The sequence below is a fragment of the Ctenopharyngodon idella genome, chromosome 7, assembly GCF_019924925.1.
Source record: "Ctenopharyngodon idella isolate HZGC_01 chromosome 7, HZGC01, whole genome shotgun sequence".
Classification (NCBI taxonomy): domain Eukaryota; kingdom Metazoa; phylum Chordata; class Actinopteri; order Cypriniformes; family Xenocyprididae; genus Ctenopharyngodon; species Ctenopharyngodon idella.
The window spans coordinates 35,231,133-35,254,436 of record NC_067226.1 but is presented as its reverse complement, the minus strand read 5'-3'; the positions used below and the strand labels follow the sequence as shown (position 1 = coordinate 35,254,436).

Genomic DNA, 23,304 nt, shown 5'->3' with positions numbered 1-23,304 from the left:
CCCCCTGGTGGCTGATTTCTTTTCAATGTCTCACAGACCTCTAGGGCTGCGAGTCAAACAGGCCCCGTGAGTTTCGTTCCGATCGGCCTCCATTAAACTTATCTGACAGCCACTCGAACCTCATTGGCCAACGGCCGCCATGTTTTTTTGGGATACGCGAATATCCTCGTAGACGATCGCGGCAGCTTGGACAAAGACACTGCATGCCAAGTCAATCGGACTTAGGGTTGTGTAGTTATAGCCATTTTTTTGGGTTTTTTTCCATGTTATAGCGCCACCAAGTGGCCGATTCTCCACATTTTCTCACACAACCAAAGACGAGTTTGGTGAAATTATCTCATTCTGTTCAAGAGCGACAGCCATTTTAGTAAAAGTGGCCACGCCCACTCCAAACGTTTCGGCATCCCGTCGCAGGCGTAAATCGAAATTTCAGACTTTTTTTCCGATAACTATTGACAGTCAGACTCCAGAGAATATTTCTGCACTTTTTTTGGTTTTGATCGGGCGAAAAACCTAGGACTAGTTTGCAAAAGTAGTTTTTTTCGAAAAATCCAAGATACCCGAAAATTACTTTTCGCCACTACAGCGCCCCCGTCAGGCTGATTTGGGCGAGCCTCAGTGACGTTGTAGATGGGGTGGAAACTATCATCCCTCAAAGTTTCAAGTCTCAACGACTTACGGTTTGGTCTGCCCGATCACTTTTAGGGGAGAACGCTGATCTTTGACCCCAAATCCAAATGGAAAAACAGTAAGAATTTGATATTTGTCATATCAAAGTCAGCTTAAAAAAATACCATTATGAAAGTCATGCTCATTTTATCTGCTTGTTGCTTGAGGCTTTATTTTTACTCATTTCAGTGTTTCAGTAAGTTTCTCTGGATATTGTCAGAGAAGGATTCATTATTTGTGAATGATTTACTGACGGAGCTTCACAGATGATTGAGGCTGAAACAGTGGCGAAGCGTTACATGAACTCGTTTCACCCGATGACTGAGAGCTGAACTTGATGTACTGGTTCAGCAGCGTCTCTGATGTTTGAAAGCTCTCACACTGTCTGACAGATGTATATTTAAAACAACAGATTATTCAGATGGTTTATTGATGAGTATCTGACGTCTGTGGAGCAGATCTCTCATCATTTATAAACGCTGGAGTTTCAGTCACAGCTGAATGTTGTAAGCGAGGGTCTCCACCCACAGAACAATGAAGAGTCATCCTGACCGACGGGTTTCTCTGTCTGCTAATGCTATGTTCATTTTTTCTTTTGAAAAGAGAGTTCAGAAATGAATCTTGTGTAAGAATGGAAACTCTAGTTCTCTCTCAGCCCACAAACATTTTTTCTGGAGTCAATGAACTTTAAGATAAACATAGTTGAGTGTCAAGATCATATTTACATCATTCAGAAGTGGCTTTAATGACATTTCCTTAAACAAATTCACTGATTTTTCTTGTGAAAGACAAACAAAATGCTTCATGTGAAAATGTGCTATTAAAACAACAGCCTTCATGTTTCACTTCAGAAAAGGTTCTATAGGGTTCTTGACTCACTTTTAAAGAACTCTTTATGCCAAAAAGGTTCTATATGAGCCTTTCTACAGAACTGGTTCAAAGTCAGAGTTGGAAACGGTCTTTTTCCACAAATGTTGTATGTATGCAAATAGTATAATATCCAAGGTTCACATTTCTAGTAATAGTACAGTTAATTCTCATATTGTATTTTCAGAAAGTTTTGGAATATTTTTCTTCTCTCCAAATTTGTCACTACTGAAACACAATAATAAATAATTTAATAAGAAGGGTTACATTGACCTGTTAAGATTTTGTTTACATCTACCTTGTAATGTATATTTTTTGCTATTTAAAAAAAAAAAAATTCACAGGTAAATCAATAACAATTATAAACATTTACAATATTTCAAGTGTAATTTATGAGATTTGTTGTATTTTGAATCCAATCTTTCTTTGTAAAAGTCTAAAGTTTATCATACTGATTTCAAAGTGAAGGATTCATTAGTTTGAATAAACATTGAACCAAACACTATAATAACATCTTAGTTGATCATTCAATATACTTTATTTTTGGCTAAACATCCCATGTTTCGGTCGTGACTGCACATTTTCGGTAGTGACAGTAATGTGCTGGTAGTGACCACATCACATTACAGGATTTAACTCACATACTAAAACATATTAAAATACTAATTATTTGCATAACAGTACTAAAATTTTGCTTATTTCCCCCAAATAAAGGATTATGTGTTTCCTTTTGTCACTACCAAAACAATGATGACATGTTTCAGTCGTGACTGTTTCGGTAGTGACAATTTTAGACACTTTTGAGCCGCTCAAAGATGATAATCAGCACATGGTTAGCTAGCACAGCTCTGAACAGTTGTACACACATAAAAACTACATTTTATGGAATAACACCCAAAAAACAATGATGTCACTACCGAAACTTCACCATGTTTCGGTTGTGACTGTTTCGGTAGTGACAATTTTAGAGATTTTTGAGCCTAGCTTAATGATGCTAATAAGCACATGGTTAGCTAGCACAGCTCTGAACAGTTGTACACGCATAAATACTAAATTTTATGGAATAACACCCAAAAAAGTTTGCTTAATTGCAGAAAAAGGTGTTTGTTAGTGACGTCCCTTAAAGTTCCACACAGATTTTCAGACTTTTGAACACATTTAACTCAAAATGATGGACCTATCTACTGTGAAAGAGGGACACAGGAATATTTCCTGATCAGAAATGTAGAAGTGTGTTAAAGTCTCAGCCAATGGACTCAAACATACTGTTTCGGTAGTGACATGAACATGAGTGACACATTTTTTTTTTTTTTTTTACATAAAGTTACATGATTAAAAAAAAAAATATAACTTTTATATAACTATTTAACTTCACTTTTTATAAAAACAACAATGGAAAAAAATTGCAAAAATTATTTCAATATCATTTTCACAAGTTTAAATTTCGGGGTTAGGGTTCGGGACAGCCACCTCCCTATTTAAAGTACCCAATAAATGATGATTTTATATATATTAATCTTACTGATATTTTAAATATTATTGTGTGTTTATTGGTTGTTGGACACTCTGTCATTGTAGAATGAGTATGTTAATAAAATAAAATAAAAATTACAAAATAAATTAAAAGTTAAAAAGTTAAATTCATAAAATGATTCCATGATGGAACCCCTAAAAGTTCTATATAAGAGCCTGTAAGCTTCCATAAAGAACCTTTTCTTCTAAGAGTGAAAGGAGAAAGACATTAATTATTGTTAATTTAATTATCCTTTAAAAATAGGAATAAGTTAATTTCTCTATTTTTTCTCTCTCTTCAGAAAAACCTGCTGTGTTGTTGGAAGTGTAATGAGTGTTTCTATGGTCAGAGAATGTGGGCGGGGCTAATGGAATGCTACGCGTTTAATGGGCGGGGCCAAGTCGAGTGCTTTAAGTGTGAGTGCTGGTGTGTGTTTAGGGGGCGGGGTGGTTTAAGCGTGTAAATCTCGCTTACTTAAGTTAGGTCTGTGTGTGCTTGAGAGTTCTCGGAGGTCGAGCGTGTTCTAGTTTTAGTATTTTTTCTTAGATGGGAGTGAGTTCGTTTCTCATAAATGTCCTTGAAGTTTTGTTTTAGTATCACCGCCATCTAAACTTTTTACTTGGGACGTTTGTGCACACTATTCTTAGCCGTTCTCCAAGAACGCAGCGATTTATCGGTTAATTGTGAAGTATTTTAGTATTAGTGTGTGTTCGTGAGGATGTTGAAGGGTAAAGGACAAACTCCGCATCCGTTCGTTCATGAAGTGAATCTAACAGCTGCTCAGCGGATTCAGGTAAGATCATCTCACGCGTTTGACTTTCACGCGCTCATCCATGCGGCTGCGTGACGCGAACTGACGTATGTGCGAAAGTTAAACGCGTAAGTCAGCGAACATTTGTACCGCGTGCGCCTTTACGAAAATCACCATGGTAACCGAACTTTCCGATCAATACTTACTATTGTTTCTACAGTGATTGTTGCTACAATAAAACAGGTAGTTTGATAGGCTGTTAAAGGTTTGTCGATTTGTTAAAAGAATAAAGGTGTAACGATTTTTTAAACGGCGATAAAAAAACTCAGGAGCGGCCTCAACAAACTTTTTGATGCCAAGGACGCCTAAATATGATCCTTGGAAGGGCAAACCTTTGCTAAAATATTCCGTATTAGTATACAAGTATTTACAATGGAAATATATACACACTATTTTTTTTTTTTTTTTTGTCCGTCATACTGTTAAAATTATGTCTGTCAATATATAAAAAAAAAAATCCTGATAATCTCATGTTTTCTAACCAGATTTTGAATTGTATTTATTTACTATTTACTATCTATTTATTTTGATTAAAGTAAGAGATGTTTGTGCTTTAAATATTTAGCAAAATCAAAATTTGTCAACTGCATCATATCTTGTTTGGTTTGGTGTTGTGATGTAACCTAGCAGCAACCAAACTGCAGCATTCTGTGTTTGTTTTGATCTTACACCATTTGAAAGTCCCGTGTTTATTTAATATGCCCTGTAGTAACTATGGTATTTTGACAGAAACTATGTTACCTTGGTGATTTTTATGTGCTGAACACTCTTCAGTGTTTCCTTTCTAATTATGACTTTATACTTTCAAAGAAACCTGCAAATGTTTGGAAACTTGTTTGTTGCTGGTCCAAACTGGTTTGTTGTAATCAAGTCTACCAGCTATTAATGTTGCTAAAATGTCCAGTTTTCTTGTTGTGATTAGAATGTTATTTAAAAGGTTACAATAATGTTGATACAATATTCTCCTAACCTTATTTTTACTCTCTGTATAACATTCTTTGAACGTTTGTTTGTAATGTAACAAAAGCATTAACATTCAGCGTATATCAGGATGTTCTGAAAATGTTGTTTTGAGAACATTTTCTGTCAACATTTCTGAGAACGTTTATCAAGTACAAATAACATCATAAGGATGTTTGAAAATGTTGTTCTTGGAATGTTTTCTTTCAACGTTGAGAACATACAAGTAAAAACATCATAAAGACATTCTAAGAATGTTTTGTCTCAACATCATGAGAACGCATATCAAATATTTCCATCATTACCAGTGTTGGGGAAAGTTACTTTGAAAAGTAATGCATTAAAATATTGCGTTACTCCATTAAAAAATAACTAATTGCATTACTTTTTCTACATTTTAAGAAAAAGTAATGCGTTACGTTACTTTTGCATTTTTCTCACCTGGGCTTGGCTTGTTGTTGTTTTTTTTGTTTGTTTGTTTATTATTTATTAACAACAACAAAAAAGTTTTATTTTTGTGCAAATGTATTTGTAAATGTATTAACTGAATCATCAAAGGTCAGTAGCAGCAAGTACATTGGTCAACAAAGTGAGATTAAAAGCTTAAAAATATTTGTTTTATTTAGCATATTTAGTTATTGGAGGTTTGCGTAGTATTCTGATTTTGCATTTCACTGATGTTATTCATTTTGAGGAACGCTGAATCTTTTTTGTGCAAGTGAGATGAGTAAATGCATGCTCACATTTAGTTTAGAACTAAAATATCTGTCATGTTTACACACAACACCTCTGCACTTACTCCCGATTTCACTTAACATGGGGACAGGAGAGCTGTCAGTCAATAGATGGGAAAACAAAGTAACTTGCATTACTTATTTCAAAAAGTAACTCAGATATTTTGTTGTAAATTAAAAGTAATGCGTTACTTTACTAGTTACTTGAAAATGTAATCTGATCATGTAACTCGAGTTACTTGTAATGCGGTACTTTTCTAGTTATTTGAAAAAGTAATCTGATTACGTAACTCGAGTTACTTGTAATGCGTTACTTTACCAGATACTTAAAAAGTAATCTGATTACATAACTTGTTACTTGTAATGCGTTACTTTACTAGTTACTTGAAAAAGTAATCTGATTACGTAACTCGAGTTACTTGTAATGCGTTACCCCCAACACTGATCATCACTGTTATCTGACCAATGAAATGCTTCTGATGTCTCTACAGGGAATCATTCTGGGCGTAGTTCTGTTTCCCGTCCGCGTCACCCTCGCCACCCTCTTCTTCCTGCTCATGTGGCCCATCGCTCGCCTGCGATTGGCCGGTCTGTCAGAGGCGGAGCGGGCGGAGCCTGTGCAGGGTTGGCGTCGTTGGCTCTTCCATCACATCATTCTCTTCCTCAGCCGGGCCGTCTTCTTCTCTGTGGGCTTCCTGTGGATTAAAGTCAAAGGGCGTCAGGCGGGCCTGAAGGAAGCTCCGGTCCTGGCGGTGGCGCCTCACAGTGGGTTCTTGGACATGCTGGTGCTGTGTGCGACGGGCCTGCCGATCGTTGTGTCGCGTTCGGAGAACTACAAACTACCTGTTGTAGGAGGTGAGGTCAAGCGAGGCAGTGATGACGTATTTTTGTAAGCCAACCATATATTCGCATCACCTTGATTCCCTTCCACTGGTTTTTGGATCACTGCAGAAAATGAGCTCTATGACCAACAAAAGTTTACACATTTTGTTAATTGTGATAATTTTCACAAATGAACACAACTTTTGAAGCCTAAATACAATCGTCAGAATTAAAAAGCTAAACGTAGTCCATTAACAAGCTACAGTACGGTCACTTTAATGAAATCTACGATAATCTGTGTGCCCGTCCAGCGCTGTTGGAGTTTAATCAGTCAGTGTTGGTGAGTCGGAAAGACCCTGAATCCAGGAAGAAATGTGTGTCTCAGATCCGTGAGAGAGTCACATCTGATGGCCGCTGGCCTCAGGTACACACAAACACACTCACTCACACACTCACACACACACACACACACACACACACACACACACACACACACACACACACACACACACACACACAGACACACACGTTTGTTTTTGTGAATTGTGGGGACATTCCATAGGCGTAATGGTTTTTATACTGTACAAACCGTATTTTCTCTCCCCCTACCCCTAACCCTACTCATCACAGGAAACTGCACATTTTTACTTTCTCAAAAAAACATGTCCCCATTTTTCATTTTTTGAAAAATGGGGACATGGAGTAATGTCCTCATAAGTCACCCTCTCCTTGTAATACGTATGTCATACCCATGTCATTATACAAATTTGTGTCCTGATATGTCACAAAAACACACACACACACACTTACACACACACTCAGGCCCTGTTTCCACCTGGTATTAAGATGCGTTTTGGTCGATCAGATCACAAGTAGACGAGGGAGACACATTCCCGTTTACACCTGGGGTTTTAATCCATCTCTTTTTGTCCACTTTCAACCACTTCTGTCCTGATTTCTTCGAGCGGAGGTTATGGGCAGGTAAATGTAAGGGTTTTTTCAGATCTTTCTGTCTAATGGACAAAATAAGCTCACGCAATTTACATATGAACGTGACTGGAGACAACGAAAAACACACGGACAGACACAAGACCAGCCGAACGCTGTGTGTGTGTGTTAGAAATTAGGAATGGAGAGAGAACATTGTGCTTGGTACATTTATCATCTTCAAACCAAACTTAAGTCTTCAGCTGAGTTTAAATCCTGTCTGGCTAGAGCGCTTCCCGTAATGTTTACGTGTTAGGTCAGTAGGTGGAGAGTAGGCGTCTTTAGTGGCTGTTTGAATGCGTTTTCGACTACCTCTGGAAGTGGTCGAAAGTGGACAAACTCAAAATGCTTTAAACCTCATTTACACCTGTATTTAGAGTCGTCCACTTGTGATCCGATCGACCACAATGCATCTTTATACCTGGTGGAAACAGGGCCTTACACACACACACACACACACACACACACACACACACACACACACACACACACACACACTCTCACTGTGACTCTTGTGTAACATGTTTCAGCTGGTATGTCACGTCCTGTTCTGTTTGATCTCATTTTGTGCTCCATTTCTCTCGGCAGATGCTCATGTTTCCAGAAGGAACAACAACTAATGGCCAAGCTCTTATCAAATTCAAACCTGGTACGAACACACACACTCACACACACGCCCTGTTTAGACATCACAGACATTCTCCTGAAGTAGTTTGGGGTCAGTAAGATGTTTTTATTTCTTTATTCATCAAGGCTCTATTAAAATGATCAAAAGTGACAGTAAAGACATTTTACAAAAGATTCTATTTCAAATAAATGCTGTTCTTCTGAACTTTCTATTCATCAAAGAATCCTGAAAAATAAAATGTATCACAGTTTCCACAAAAATATGAAGCTGTTTTCAACATTGATAATAATCATAAATGTTTCCTGAGCAGCAAATCAGCATATTAGAATGATTTCTGAAGGATCATGTGACACTGAAGACTGGAGTAATGATGCTGAAAATTCAGCTTTGATCACAGGAATAAATTACATTTTACTATATATTCATAGAAAACAGCTGTTTTACATTGGAATGATATTTCACTGTTTTTACTGTATTTTTGATCAAATAAACACAGCCTTGGTGAGCAGAAGAAACTCTTTCAAAAACAGTAAAAAAAAATCTTACCAACCCAAACTTATAAACGCTAGTGTTCAACATTTGAAACCCGAAATGTATTGATAACAGTTTTATAATTATTGAATTGTTGATTATTTTACCCAGGATTTTTGTGTGAATATCATGTCATCATCTTAACTCTAACCCTTCAGTCTCTCTGTCAACAGGTGCGTTTCTGGCTGGAGTTCCTGTTCAGCCCGTCTTGCTTCACTATCCCAGTGATCCGGTGAGTCTGGAGCAGCAAATGCCTTCAGCTAAAATTAGCTGCGTTTATGCAACAGAAAACCCCACGATGACTATATATGTGCACCACAGAGAGCTGAAATAGATAACAAGAGCTGGTTCACTGGATAAAAGAGCACAAGTCACAAATTAACCATTAAAACTTCACTGAATCTGAAATCCTCATATATATATATATATATATATATATATATATATATATATATATATATATATAATATGAACAATATCACATGAGTAGCCATGAGATATGGCTGTGATTCGGCCGTAGGTAATCACAGCGTGCTGATACAGAGCGATATTGTGTGATATTGTGTTTATACAACAGTTCGACGGTACAGTGTATTAATAAATAAGAAATAACAACAGAGTGTCTTTAAAACCCTCTTTTGCGCAGTACTTCCTTCCTCCGCGGATTCAAATCTCAAGTTGACAGTTTGACCAAGACTCCGTTACTAATTCTAAAACGTCACTTTAGAACTAGTAACGAAGGAACGTCGAGTCTCTCCATTGTATTTTGTACTGTATTAGAGAGAGAGATCGCCTGAGCGAGCATTACCTGTGTCTGATATAACATTCATTCTTCAGGTCGATGTCCGTAATATTACATCCATTAACAATCGGTTTGAATGTCCGCTGAGGAAAGCGATCTTTGTATTTGTCCTTTTTACAGTTAAGGGAATTGTCCATAACATACAGCGCTAAAACAACATCCTTTGTTTACAAAAGTCCTTTTCAATTTAAAAGTCTCTTGCGACTGACTCATTCACTCGTAAAGTTTGCCGCCATCTAATGGCGTATTAATGTAACTTTCACTCAATCCATATTACGCACTAATGGACCCTTTCTCAGTACCAAATACAACATATTTATGCAAAATAATATTTATTGAACAACAATATTTAAATTAACAACAATAGTCATTATAAATGACAATAGGAAATAAACACAGTTGTACAAAAGCAGTGCTCTACTGGATGTACATTAAATACAGCCTTAATATTAAATTATTAAATTTAACATAGCACAATTTGATTTGCTCAGGAACAAGTAATAGATTAATAAGACCAAAAATTGCCCGTTTTATGTACCCAAAATGAATTATATCTTATGTTTAACCACTATAAGAGCAGAGGCAAAATCCCCGAAGCACTGAAGCTGTTCTCGGCGGGTACTCGAGCACTGAACGGCCGCTGACGGCCTGCAGCTCACATCTCCGAAAATGTCTAAACAAATAACAAGTAAATAGGTGCTATAATTAAATGAGTCACATATTTCAGGTCTAAACAACTACATTATCATCTAAAACTACAGTTCGTGGTACAACAAGTGTAGCATTTGTAAAGAATACGGTGGATTCGCTCTACATATATAAAATTGTGTTTATGTATGTGAGAATTTCAGATATATAAAACATGCTTTAAACATCTTTGCAGGACACAGTTCGGTGGACTTGGAAAGGTTTGTCGTGGTAAGAAGAGATTTTTGTGCTGTTAATAATTTTTATTTATTATATATTTTTATTTTATACATCACATTTTTTATTATTTATATATGGATTATATATATTTATTATTTATGAATAAATTTATAAAAATCATAAGAAACAATTCTACCTTCAAGTGAATATGGTGAGACTTTGTGTCTGATCCGTTTGGTTAATCCTGACGTGTCTTCGGGTCTGTGTTGTTCTGATGGTCTGGTTTTGTCCTCAGGCTCGGCGCTCTCTGGCACACCACCTCTCAGATCTACACCAGTGTTACTGTGGAGGTGGGCGGACTTCATTTGATTGACATGAACGTCCAGCATTGTTACAGCTGCGACCAATAGAATCTCACTCAGTATCCTTCTCTTCTCTGATTGGTTCTAGTTCCTGCCCGTCTACACGCCGTCACAGCAGGAGAAGGAAGACCCGGACTTATATGCTGAGAATGTACAGAAACTCATGGCCAAGTGAGTCACGAGACACACACTCACTGTCTGCTGATTACAGCAGGGTCAGAATATGAGTGACGGTTTGAACCGCTTTACATAGACCGCAGCTGATCGCTGATTTACATTATCATGTACAGTACTCCATTAAACATTAACATGAGCTGCACACACAGAAGATGAAATAGTGTGTTTGATTTAAATAGTTTAAGAATATTTTATGAATTATTTTCTGTGTATAATCAACATTTCATTTTGCTTAAATGTGTGCAATAGTATCATAAACTAAAAATAAACCATTGAAGCATTTTTGTTTCTTGAAATAAAGTAAACATTAACTGAAACAAAATATAAAAATCGTAAACGTATTTTATTTCAGCTATTTGCCAAGGGAACATTTAGTGTAACTTTATGTATTTAAATTAAAAAAAAATATTATATAGACATATTTAAAAAAAAATAAATAAATAAAAATGACAAATACAAAAAAAAAAAATTAAAACTTCAACTAAAATTGAAACAAAAACTGAAATAAACAAATATTCAAAAATACTAAAATCGAACTATAGTAGTATCTCAATGATATTAAAATATCACTGGTGTTATTTTAGTATTATATACTATTATAGTATTTATTAATATTTTGAATTGGATTTTATTTTTATATTTTCAGTTTTCAATTTAATCTTAGTTTTAGTAATTAGCAAAATTGAATAATTTTATGCACTTTTGGCTTTTTTTTTTTTTTTTTTTTAATTCTCTTTAGCTTTATTAAATTTATTTTTATTTCAGTTTTAGTAATTGTAGAACTTCAGCTTATTGTATTTCCACAGCAAAATTTTGAATTAAGTTTTTTTTAAAGTTTTAAGTTTTTCATCTCTCTCTCTCTCTCTCTCTCTATATATATATATATATATATATATATATATATAATATATATATATATATATATATATATATATATATATAATTAATATGTGTTATTTAAGCTTTATTTCAGCTAACTAAAATGATTTTGCGTAGTTTAGATGGACAGTTTTAGTTTATTTATGAACACTCCTGTATTGACCTGGTAAAACAGAAGTTCAAGATGATTTAGACAAATTTACAGCTGAAATAACACACATTTTTACTATATAATTAAGTTAATTAAGTAAGTTGTATTTAACCTGGAATATTTCTATTTAAATGACCTTTTTTATATTCTCTCCTAGAGCTCTCGGCGTTCCTGCCACCGATTATGTGATGGAGGGTCGTTTTCCTGTTAAAAAGCTCGGAAACCTCTCACTTCCGCTGGAACCTCCGGCTCAGGAAACCCTCAAACTGCTCCATAAACACGGGTGTGTGTGAGTGAGTGTGTAAGAGTGTGTGTGTGTGTTCAGTATCTCTCCACCCGTCTGTCTCACACTCCTTTATTCTCCTCATCCGCAGTGTTACGAAAACTCGAGTGGAAACCGTGATGAACGAAATGATTAACAGCTGTTATTCAGGCCAGAGCGCCACGGTAACAGCCGATCACCTGACCTCTCTTTTGGGGCTCACGGACAGAACGACGGCAGTGAAGATCTGCTCACTCTACTCAAAGGTAATGGGGTGTGTGTGTGTGTGTGTGTGTGTGAGATTCGCTTTTATCTAAAGCAAGTTATTTGTGCGTTTGACCGCATTAGTTTGTGTTTGCAGGACGATACGGTGGACATGAGGCAGGTTTGTCTGAGCGTGTCAGCTGTGTCTGGCTTCAGGAGTCTGGAGTCTCTCATACACACGGCGTTCACGGTGAGTGTGTGTCATGGGTGTGTCGCGTGAAACTCATTATGCAAGCTGTTTGTTCTGACTGTGAGGTGTTGACTGTTTTTACAGTGTGTTATATAAGAGTGCTGGGAAATATTGACAGACACGGCCTAAAATTAGCACTCGCCAAGTACACACCGTTGTTCTCCAGTGTTTTAATGAATTCTAACAATGCACAGGTGTGAGAGCGTGAAATGGCTGACTGCAGTTGTCAATCACAAAGGCTGTGATGTGATTATATACATATATCGTCAGATGCGCTGCTTGTTTCAGAGTGAAGCGCGGCACCGTGTTCGTTTATCAGCTCATGATGACAGTCTCGAGAGGCTCGATTCACAGTAAATGACTCCATCTCTGAAAGTGCTGTGAGTCTAATTTGCTCATAACGTGCGTTTGTACCAAACATCTTCCCAAATTTGTAATGAGAATAATTTATAAATCTGTTGTCAACAAACAAGAAGCTCTCACTGCAGTTTTCCACCAAAATAAAAGATTTATGGTTTAATGTTTGAATGCAAAGAAATTAAGTCTGTACAATTTTACTGTTGTTCTGTAACATTAAATTATTATTATCATTTAGTGCTGTCAAACGATTAATCGCATCCAAAATAAAAGTTATATATATACACACACATACATACATGTATTTATTTAAGAAGTGATTACATGTATATTTATATATAATTTATATTATATATAAATATATTTTTGTTAAATATATACATGCATGTGTGTGTATATTTATATATACGTAATAAATATACACAGTACACACACACACATTATGTAAACACAAACTTATTTTGGATGCAATTAATCACGATTAATCGTTTGACAGCACTATTATTAAATACTTGATTTTTTTTACATTACAATAATATTAGTTTCTATATTAATATATATTTCTTTATTGATAGATTTTCATAAAATAATTGTGATTAACAGTTTTGTTCATGTCACTTACAGTGTAAGCTTTTTTTTTTTTTTAACTTGGAAACATATTACATGTATAATATAAAATAATAATAAATGTTATAATACAAATAGGCCCATATTATGTACTTTAATGCTGTGAAAATATAAATTAACATTATTTATATAATTAGTTATTTATAATGTAGTATAACCACAATATAATTTCCCTTATTTAGATGGAAAAATGAGATTGAAATTTAAACTGCACAGTTTTTGCGGTCATCTCAAATAATTGTGATTCGATCTAATAACCACGATTAGACGGTTAATGAATAATTGCAATAGGCCTAACAACAATAATAATTATTATTATTTATGTAATGAATGGGTTCCATAAAAACAGTAGTGGAGAGAGACTTTTTTTTTTTTTTTTACTTTTTAAAAAAATAATAATTTAAACACACACACACACATACATATATATACATATATATGTGTGTGTATGTATGTATGTATGTGTGTGTATATATATATATATATATATATATATATATATATATATATATATATATATATATATATATATAACCCAATATTTTTGGGATAAATCATGCATTTCAGATTCGTCTCCTGAATTCATTCATTCTTTTCAAGTAAATCATGTGAAAAATATTTATGGCCAGTAAAGAGTAAAGTTTTTAAATCATAATTTGGCGTTGCCATGCATCTGTTCGCAGTGGTACGACACTGACCAGGATGGGCTGCTGAGCGTAGATGATCTGTCCGGCCTGATGGGGGCGCTGGTGGGAATCCCGCAGTGCTCTGTTGGAGAGATGTACTCGGCGCTGACCAGCAGAGGGCGACCTACTGAAGGTAAAACACTAGCTGTGTCCCAATTCAGAGGCTGCATCCTTCTAAGGTCAGAGCGAGCGTTGGCAAATGAGACGGTCTAGCCTATAAAGGATTGCTCGTTGCCTAGTGTGACATTTGTACTGGACTTTTTTGAAATTTAAAGAAACTGTCTGAATATGTCCACCATGGTCCATTATGCACATAGCCTATCCATTAAATCACTTCTTAGTAAGATATGTCAACATTTGAACCACTTTATTAAAGTTTATTTTTTTTAAACATTTGTATTGTTGGATATTCGAGTAAGCGAGTGTAATCCGGCATTTTCGGCCTTTGAATGCAGCCTAATGTTTACTCAGCTGAGATGATAACGCTAATATTTTAGTATCTAATGCTAATTGTTTATGTGTTCATCTCTTAAAGCTTCTCTGCAAGACTTATTGAGGACGCATCCAGTTTATCGGAAAGTGCTTACGGAGTATCTCCACTCCAGTGGGCTCGCTGACGGAAATCACAATGGAATTCCCAATGGGAAGGTCAACGGCAACAACAACGGGATCTATAATGGCTACAGAGCGACCGATAGGAAGTTGGACTAAGGAGCGTCACTTATCGCAATACTGGGACGAACAGCCGCAAATGTGCGTCGTCTTTATGCCGAGCTGACAGACAGTCCGACCGACCGCATGTGCAATAACTAACGTGGACTGTGTGAGATGTGAAGCTGTGTGAATATCTAGTGTGTGAAAGGGTAACGTTTACGTGACTATTTCTTTGTCCTGTTTTCATGTGAATCTTGGTGCTGGGAATGATACTGTGAGAATTTACCACTAAATGAATGTGCCTTGAAACAAATACCTTTATATTTTATAATGATCATGTCTGAAGGATCTGTATGTGTATTTAAAAGTGTATATTTTTGTTATTTTAAACATTGTATATTGGAAAACCCAAAGACATTTGTACTGTCAAAGACTTCTGCTGACGTGTCATATTATTTTATACTTTAATATATTAAAATTCTTAAAGACGTGACTTCTCCTGTCTTCATTTGAACCTTCCTTGAACGTGTTTGTCGTTTGAACGAGTTTTGGTCGTTGGATCGCTCTGTTGGCACTTGTTTTCTGTTTTTCTACCTCATTGAACCTACAGAATATAAACAGACTGCGTATTTAAGTGCATGTGTTTGTCTTTTTAAGTTTTGTATACTGGAAAAACCAGAGACATTTCTATTGCTAAAGATGTCTGCTTATGTGTCATATTATTTTATACTTTAATATATTGTGATTTCTTAACCCTCTGGTGCCGTTTGGTCATTTTTGACTGAAAAATTGTACGTTTTGTTTTTTTTTTTGAATTTTTTACCTCATCGGAATGGTAGAAAATTTGGTAAAGGTTTTGGCATTTGCTATGTGAACACACAAAAATCATGGACATGATTCAAAAAGGTTAAATGGTCCTGAAACATAGTCACAAATGAGCGCAATGGAAATGAATGGGAAACCAACTCTAGTGGAAGCGTTTGGTACTGCACCCAAACAAACTCTTACTGAAAGCTCATTTTTTGAGATATCAACCTCAAATTTGAAACACAACTTTTTTAGATTTATGGCTTTGATTTTCTCACCGTTTTAGAACAAAACATGTTTTGGAAATAAATTTAAAAATAGTATTTTGTGCATTTTTTATAATATTAAACTTTTTTTTTTTAGTTTCACTTTAACTTTTTTTCACTTCAGCAATAATCAACCAAATTTCAGTCTGTTGCACCAAAGATTCAAGATTTACCACAGTTTAAGTCAATTTCATTTTCAAAAAATGTTCAAAAAGTGGTTAACAGATAAGAAATGGATCATAACTATTCCATAAATATAATTTAGTACCAAAAATTGTACAATAATACAAAATATTAAATAAAAATCATTATAGTACATTCATTTCGTTGAAATAAAAATGAATCGCTCATTTTTGACCGCGCACCAGAGGGTTAAATAACGATGCGATGTTTCCTGTGGTTCATTTATATGCTTTATTATGTCTCAAGTGGGTTTTTTTCGTTATGTCCGTCCACCTTCTTTTGTTTTTGAACCTTCTCAGCCCTCTTTGTTTGTCGTTTGTACGAGTTTTGGCTGCGTCTCGTGTACGTGCTGCTCTCGTGCGATTGAAAATCACCATTCCCTACAATGGCCAATTTTTGCTGCTTTTTTGGCCGTCCGCTCTCTGCCCGTCTATATATTTCCATTGTTTCTTTCTGCTTCCATCATTCATCTTCTCTCTTTGTTCGCTTCGTGAGATCTGCCCGTTTTTATCGGCCTTTGGCGTTTCTCTAACTCGTCTTGCAAATTTTCTCCTGTCTTCTGTCCATCATGTTGCCGTAGATTCCCTCTCCTTCCGTCCTTCACGGAGGATCTCGTCTCGGTCACATCCGTACGCTGCTCTCTTTCTACGATTATTTCGTTTTTCGTTGAGGTTGCTGATCTTCGTTGACCGTCTTGAGTCTTTCTGTGCCTTTGGTCTGTTTTTGGCCTCCTTCTGTCTTTATCGTCTGTTTTCAGGGTTGTTCTCTCATTGAGCGTTGTGATCTTTCGCTGCTTCCGTCTTCTACGTCGTCTCTTCTGTTTTTTATTTTGGTTTACGTTCTTTTCCTCGGACATCTCCTTTATGCTTGTCTGTGTTTCTGTTGCATTATTTCTCACTCTCTGAGAATCGTTGGGAATGTCCGAATCCACGTTACCCTTCTCCTTTGTACTTTTTACTGTTTTTTGTCCAACTACCTTGTTTTCCTCTCCATCATGCTCCATTCCACCATTCGCAGGGGTTTTGGGATGTTTTATGGAATGAGTAATTGTTGCATGATGGGATTTGTAGTTTTGAAGACTGAAGCAGTTGGAGTGGACGGTAGAATCAAGTTCAGCAACGTACGAAGTCTTGTCTTTTTGTCCTGAAGAGTTTCCATCAGCTTCTGGACCGAAGTCTTGGAGAGCAGAATGAATCGTTTCTTGAACAGAAAAGCTTTGATCTGAACTTTGGGCCTCGGTTAATGTTTGAAATGCATTCTGGCTGTCATTTTCCACGACGTTATCCTGTAACCACACTAATTCCGGTGGTGTGGACATCTGAAATACATTCTGCATCATGTGATCTTGAAGATTTGTGCTGAAATCACATTGTGAAGCGGATGATGGCAGAACCTGTGCTTCAGAAACCGTAGTGTCAATCCAATTGGAGCAGCCGGCGACTGGCTCCGGAATAATACCGGAGAACACATCCTGGGAATTTTCCTTAAGGTCGTCTGTGAGGCTGTGATCTGCGGAGAGAAGAGAGCTGATGTAGTCCACGTCGAAACCAGCCTGAAAGAGAGAAAAACACTTTTAAAATGTTAATGCTGTTCTGATTCGCTCTTTAACCCTTTAAAGCCTTTGTATTTTAATTCACCTCAGTCGTAAATTCACTGTGGTTGAAGAGCTGGTTGAGGTACAGCGCACACACGTCCTCCTCTTCGGCTTCGGTGACCTCTGACCCACCGCTGACCTTTGACTCTAGAGCGTCCATGACCTGTGAGTATTCCGTCAGCGCGCTCTCGGCGAGATCTTGAACCGGCCGCTCTTGGACGACCTTATTAGATCTTTTTCTTGTTTTCTTCACATTACCTGAGCGACAGACAGAACTCTGGGTTCATTGTTTACGATTTATTTTAGTCACAGATGAAGTTTAGCTTAGAATGTAAAATGTTTCATCAATCAGCATTCAACAAGTAAATAAAACAACAACATTATAATAAATCCTGACCTGTCTGAGCAGGAATCGACTGATCTTCATCTGCTCTGTTGGCGCTCTTGACCTGATCTTCCAACTCAATGAACCTAGAGGAATATATAAACAAAATAAAACAAAACCTCTTAAACACTCTATTACTGTATGTGTTGGTCATTATTCTAAGTGTGAGATTTGCTCTTTACCCACCATTTCTGCAACTAAAGGGTTAAAAATGTCAAATGTTCTGCTCCAAACAGTATCAAATCAATACACAATTATTGCATAATTAAATACATTTTATAAATGTTAATTATTAATTCTTTAACACTTCTCAGTTGTGTTAGTTTCAGAAATTTTTCAGCTTACATCCTGGCATTGATGTAATATTGCTCGCGTTCAAAGTTTGAGATTTTCCTCCACTCCTGAACGGCCGCGTTCACGGCATCTGTGAACGGGAGATCCGGACTGTGAACGGCGAATGAGCGAATCACGCGCCTGAGAGAGAGAGATAAACAAAACATGTTTTATCAAATAACGAATATTAAAGACCCGTTCACACCAAGAACAATAACTATAATGATAACTACGTTTATTAGCGACGCGTCCACACCAACAAATCGTTCATCCACTAGAAAAAAAAATCGCTCTGAAAATGATTCGATATTGTTTCTGTGGCGAATGATATTGAAAAATAATGAATGAATAGTAAACAAATACTTTTTTAAAAAATCTGAAAAAGAATGAAATATGCAATATGAAATAAAAAAAAATTATATATATATATTTATACAGCCTACATTTACCTTTGCTTATCAAATGTATGTAAATTTATTATAAAATAATAATTAACAACAATGAAGAAATGAAGGTAATTTGGGAAAAATACATGTTAATAAGATTGTAAGAATAAGTATAATAAATTAAATTATAAAATAACCAAATAAATCTGTCCACGATAATGAATAGTAAATAATAAAAAATGTATAATATTAATATATAAGTCAATTAATAGAATGAAAAAAGGATGAATTATAATGATAAATATTAAACAAATAAAAAATGAATCAAAAATAAAATAATAAATATACAATTTAACATTTATAAAGATGTGTATAAATATATTGTAATATATACATTTGCTGTAAATATAAATAAAATACTAATGCATAACAATGAAGAAATAATACAAATTAATTTAAAAAATATATATTAAATTTAATTTTGCTTACTTGACTGCACCTTTATCGTTATAATTGTTGTGTGAACTCCACTACTGCCTAAAATTAGCCCAAAAATAAGCTGGAAATGAACATTTGTTAATATGTTTTATAAATGAACATTTATTAATAAGTTTAATAAATAATAATTAATAAACATTTATTAAATTGCTTATTAATAAATGTTCACCTTTTGATTATTATTGTTGCCTCTAGTAATTATGTGTCTGATTTTTAATTTCCAACATATTTTGGGTTCATTTTAAGCCAAACATACAGTCATTTTTAAACAAAAGTTGGGTTAAATAAAACTACCCAGCATGTTGGGCAAACATTTAACCCAACCACTGGGTTAGTCCATATTTAACCCAACTTGGGTTGTTTTTAACCCAGCATTTTTACTGTCTTTAGCGATTTTCAAAACTTTATGGTTATAGTTATCATTCTTGGGGTGAACGGGCCTTTTAATGAGTTCCTGTTTATCTCAATAACATGCTTCTGCTTTAACTAAACTATAGAACACACATAAATATGTCAATATCAGTGCGATATGATTATGAATGCATGTGTTTGCTCTCTCTCACATGAAGAAGCACGCCAGAGCCTCAGTGTCTGGACTGCCGGAGCTGAAGCCCTTCGCCGTCTCACACAGCCTCCGCCACAGTCCGTACGAGTCACACACATCTTCAGGAAACCGTCTAGCCGAGGAATCGCTGGAGAGCGAGGCCTGTGAGGGACTCTGTGTGTTTGAATGCAGGTATGGTGTGGGATAAACAGGGTAAACGTTCATGTGCGGTTGAAGCACTAGACAGGAGACGGCCGAATCCCCACAAGCCACTAGAGCGGTGCGGTTTGGGTTAAAGTGTAGCGGAGGTGTGTAAATGGGGCAGAATGGATTCTGATGAGGCGCTGGAGCTATAGGGTTGAAATGAGGTACTAGAACGGGCCACGAAGGGTTAAGATGAGGTGCGTGGAAAGGGTTAATATGTGTGAAAAGAGTTACTGGTTTGACATTTATAGGAGTAGATGGAGGTTGGCGGTCTTCACTGAACTGTGGGATGCGGTTTAGTTCCTCCTGAGGAACTGATTGATGGATTGATGTTGGGAAATGAAGGTTTTGTGATCTTCCAGGATCTTCAGAGTCAAATGCTGGTCGATACCATTGACGACTTTCCTCAAGCTCTTCATACTGAAGCGAATGAAGCGTCTGAGGAGAACGAACAGATGTTTGAGAAGGTTTCATTGATCGCATCAGCTTCAGTTGGGAATCAGCAGGTGTTTCTGGCACAAGAAACACGTCTCCAGCATCAAAACATTGCGAATCGTCCATTCTGACTGGTTGTGATTCAGTCTGATCCTCTTGAAGAGGCCTGTCGGTTACACTCCTCTCTTCTGGATGTGTTCGTTCGTAGTTAAGCAGCGCCTCGTTATCCTCATGGAGTGGCAGAAGAGGTGAAAAAGGCTGTGCTGAACTTTGGTTCTCCATCTACAAACAGGATATTTTACATGTTAGCTGCATTTTATCTCAGTTAATGTATAATATTACAATAGTTTTATTTCAATATTGCAAGTAACCAGTGGTAGCCATTAATATACAGCCAAAACAATAACAGCAACAACAAAACAATTGCAAAAAAGGCATATATAAAGAACATCAAGTATCTTCTCCAATTGAATTAACATTAATTAGTCTATACCTGACACTGAAGTACTTCTATGTCATTCAAAAGCTGAAATGAAAGTGTTGTAGCCTCTGATTAAACATTAAAAGACTTTGAATAAGTGAACAGATTACCTGAAACAGTTGCTCACTGCTGAAGAATGCAGATTTGAACTGCACACTTTCAAAAACAAACACAAATCATCATGTCTGTGTTCCAAACATAATGATACTGATATTAGTAAATTTGTGCCTTTATATTCTATATATAGGCTTTCTTTACACACGTGACCTTTTTAAAAACTCAATTTCCCAAAAATGTTATCCTCCAAACAGCACTAAATCAATACACAATTATTGTAGCTATAATTAAATACGTTTTATAAATGTTAATTATTAATCATAATGTTAATAAATCCTGGCATTTATGTAATATTGCTCGCGTTCAAAGTTTGAGATTTTCCTCCACTCCTGAACGGCCGCGTTCACGGCATCTGTGAACGGGAGATCCGGACTGTGAACGGCGAATGAGCGAATCACGCGCCTGAGAGAGAGAGAGAGAGATAAACAAAACATGTTTTATCAAATAACGAGTATAAAAGACCCGTTCACACCAAGAACAATAACTATAATGATAACTACGTATATTCACGACGCGTCCACACCGACAAACGGTCGATTTATTGAAAGCGCGCGCGATTTAAAGTATGAAGGATTCTGATTGGCTTTCAGTGTTTTTATCGTTCATCCGCTAAAAAAAAAAAAAAAAAAAAAATCGCTCTGAAAATGATTCGACATTTCTGTGGCGAACGATAATGAAAAATAATGAATAAATAGGAAACAAATACTTTTTTAAAAAATCCTAAATAAACAACAAAAGAATGAAATATGCATTATGAAATTTAAAAAAAAAAAGTTTAATGCTTATCATTTGCTTGTGTGAGCATTTATTATAAAATAATAGTAGGCCTAAACAACAATGAAGAAATAAAGGTAACTGGGGAAAAATATGCTAATAAAATTATAAGAATAAGTATAATAAATTAAATTATAAAATGAACAAATAATGAATGAATAGTAAATAGTAAAAAATAATAAACAATGATATTTTATAATATTTATATATAGCCTAAGTCAATTAATAGAATAAAACGTGTGAATTATAATGATAAATATTAAACAATTAAAAAAATGAATGAAAAATAAAATAATAAATATACAATTTAACATTTATAAAGAATATATTTTAATATATACATTAGTATATACATGTACATTTATTATGATGTCAGCTTTCGTTACGCATGTGACCTTTTTAAAAACTCAATTCCCCATCCTCCTTTGCGCCTCGACTCGCACATCCGGTTTGTTCCGGGATCAGTCGCACACGTGTTGTTTTGAGCCGCTCGCTGCTCTGCTGATTATAAACCTGGTTTTAGTTCGGATATTTTCGAAATAAACCGTAATCTGGTGCGTGACTGTGACTGTCGAGAGTTTATCATCATGTTCCTGCAGTTTTATCTGAATGAGAACGGCGACAGGGTTTATACTCTGAAGGTGAGTCCAGATACTGCTGCTTTTATGGCGGCATAAAGTTACATACGTTTAAAACACTGCTGTAGTATGTTAAAAACAGTGTGTTATATGTCTTGTAGCTACGTTTTGTTAATGTATAAAGTTAATACATAATGTAAACAATGGCTTCAGCTGATAGCGGCAACTGTGTGCGCTTTAAACGTATCATTTGTTAATAACATGATACTGAATAATTATAGTCACGTATCATGGTACTTTAATATGTGTCCAAAACATAATATCTTGCAACCCCCACTAAAAAAAAAAAAAAAGTACTTAAAAAAAACCCAAAACAAAAACAATGCAGAGGTACTTTCAGTACTTGTATGCTATCAGATATATGAAATGATGATCTGTAGTCTTGGGGCATGTTTTGAATAAATTATTTTAATATCTTTTTCTGTGCAGAAAGTGGACCCGACCGGTCAGCCCACCAGCTCGGCGCACCCGGCCCGCTTCTCACCGGACGACAAGTTCTCCAGACACCGCGTGACCATCAAGAAACGCTTCGGGCTTCTGCTGACACAACAACCGCGACCCGTGCTCTAAACGGAACCATCAATGAACTTTTACACAATATATAAACTTTTTTTTTTTTTTTTTTTTTTTTTTTTAATTGAACAATGTTATGTTTATTTTCTGGTTACTAGAAGTGTGACATTTTGTTTGTTGTGTACTCAACGATCAGCATGTGAATTAATCTTCATGTGAAATTAAAATGCTTGATTTGTATATTTGTGCGTCATATTTATTTGTAAGCGATTGCTAATATGGAAATCAAATTTAAAAAAAAAAAAAAAAGTCTAATAGTAGTTTTCTTTATGATAAAAGTATTTAC

General features: G+C 35.6%; 3 protein-coding genes across 3 annotated transcripts; 2 read left to right on the top strand and 1 right to left on the bottom strand.

Annotated features, from left to right (window-relative positions):
- Nucleotides 1-3,471: 3,471 nt before the first annotated feature.
- Nucleotides 3,472-15,290, top strand: lpcat4 (lysophosphatidylcholine acyltransferase 4). Its single transcript, XM_051901242.1, has 13 exons — nucleotides 3,472-3,842; nucleotides 6,046-6,409; nucleotides 6,688-6,800; nucleotides 7,952-8,012; nucleotides 8,696-8,754; nucleotides 10,208-10,242; nucleotides 10,487-10,541; nucleotides 10,642-10,724; nucleotides 11,918-12,043; nucleotides 12,135-12,288; nucleotides 12,384-12,476; nucleotides 14,144-14,279; nucleotides 14,682-15,290. Exons 1-13 carry the CDS (start codon nucleotides 3,768-3,770, stop codon nucleotides 14,855-14,857), a joined length of 1,530 nt encoding a protein of 509 aa, XP_051757202.1. The 5' UTR covers nucleotides 3,472-3,767; the 3' UTR covers nucleotides 14,858-15,290.
- A 983-nt stretch (nucleotides 15,291-16,273) lies between these two features.
- On the bottom strand, nucleotides 16,274-21,812 carry LOC127516496 (uncharacterized). The gene is made up of 6 exons (XM_051901224.1): nucleotides 21,027-21,812; nucleotides 19,816-20,717; nucleotides 18,381-18,509; nucleotides 18,048-18,121; nucleotides 17,694-17,908; nucleotides 16,274-17,608 (listed from the first exon to the last, which is right to left on the bottom strand). Exons 2-6 carry the CDS (start codon nucleotides 20,715-20,717, stop codon nucleotides 16,523-16,525), a joined length of 2,406 nt encoding a protein of 801 aa, XP_051757184.1. The 5' UTR covers nucleotides 21,027-21,812; the 3' UTR covers nucleotides 16,274-16,522.
- Nucleotides 21,813-22,227: 415 nt separating this feature from the next.
- nop10 (NOP10 ribonucleoprotein homolog (yeast)) lies at nucleotides 22,228-23,198 on the top strand. The gene is made up of 2 exons (XM_051901276.1): nucleotides 22,228-22,448; nucleotides 22,875-23,198. Exons 1-2 carry the CDS (start codon nucleotides 22,395-22,397, stop codon nucleotides 23,013-23,015), a joined length of 195 nt encoding a protein of 64 aa, XP_051757236.1. The 5' UTR covers nucleotides 22,228-22,394; the 3' UTR covers nucleotides 23,016-23,198.
- Nucleotides 23,199-23,304: the final 106 nt, after the last annotated feature.

Excerpts from the sequence above, each read along its gene's own strand:
- lpcat4 (XM_051901242.1), top strand. The coding sequence starts at position 3,768 with ATGTTGAAGGGTAAAGGACAAACTCCGCATCCGTTCGTTCATGAAGTG. Across the intron at positions 6,801-7,951 it reads CTGATGGCCGCTGGCCTCAG|ATGCTCATGTTTCCAGAAGG; the intron begins GTACACACAAAC and ends TTCTCTCGGCAG. Across the intron at positions 10,542-10,641 it reads ACACCAGTGTTACTGTGGAG|TTCCTGCCCGTCTACACGCC; the intron begins GTGGGCGGACTT and ends GATTGGTTCTAG.
- nop10 (XM_051901276.1), top strand. The coding sequence starts at position 22,395 with ATGTTCCTGCAGTTTTATCTGAATGAGAACGGCGACAGGGTTTATACT. Across the intron at positions 22,449-22,874 it reads ACAGGGTTTATACTCTGAAG|AAAGTGGACCCGACCGGTCA; the intron begins GTGAGTCCAGAT and ends TTTTCTGTGCAG.
- LOC127516496 (XM_051901224.1), bottom strand. The coding sequence starts at position 20,717 with ATGGAGAACCAAAGTTCAGCACAGCCTTTTTCACCTCTTCTGCCACTC. Across the intron at positions 18,510-19,815 it reads GCTCTGGCGTGCTTCTTCAT|GCGCGTGATTCGCTCATTCG; the intron begins GTGAGAGAGAGC and ends TCTCTCTCTCAG. Across the intron at positions 17,909-18,047 it reads GTCGATTCCTGCTCAGACAG|GTAATGTGAAGAAAACAAGA; the intron begins GTCAGGATTTAT and ends TCTGTCGCTCAG.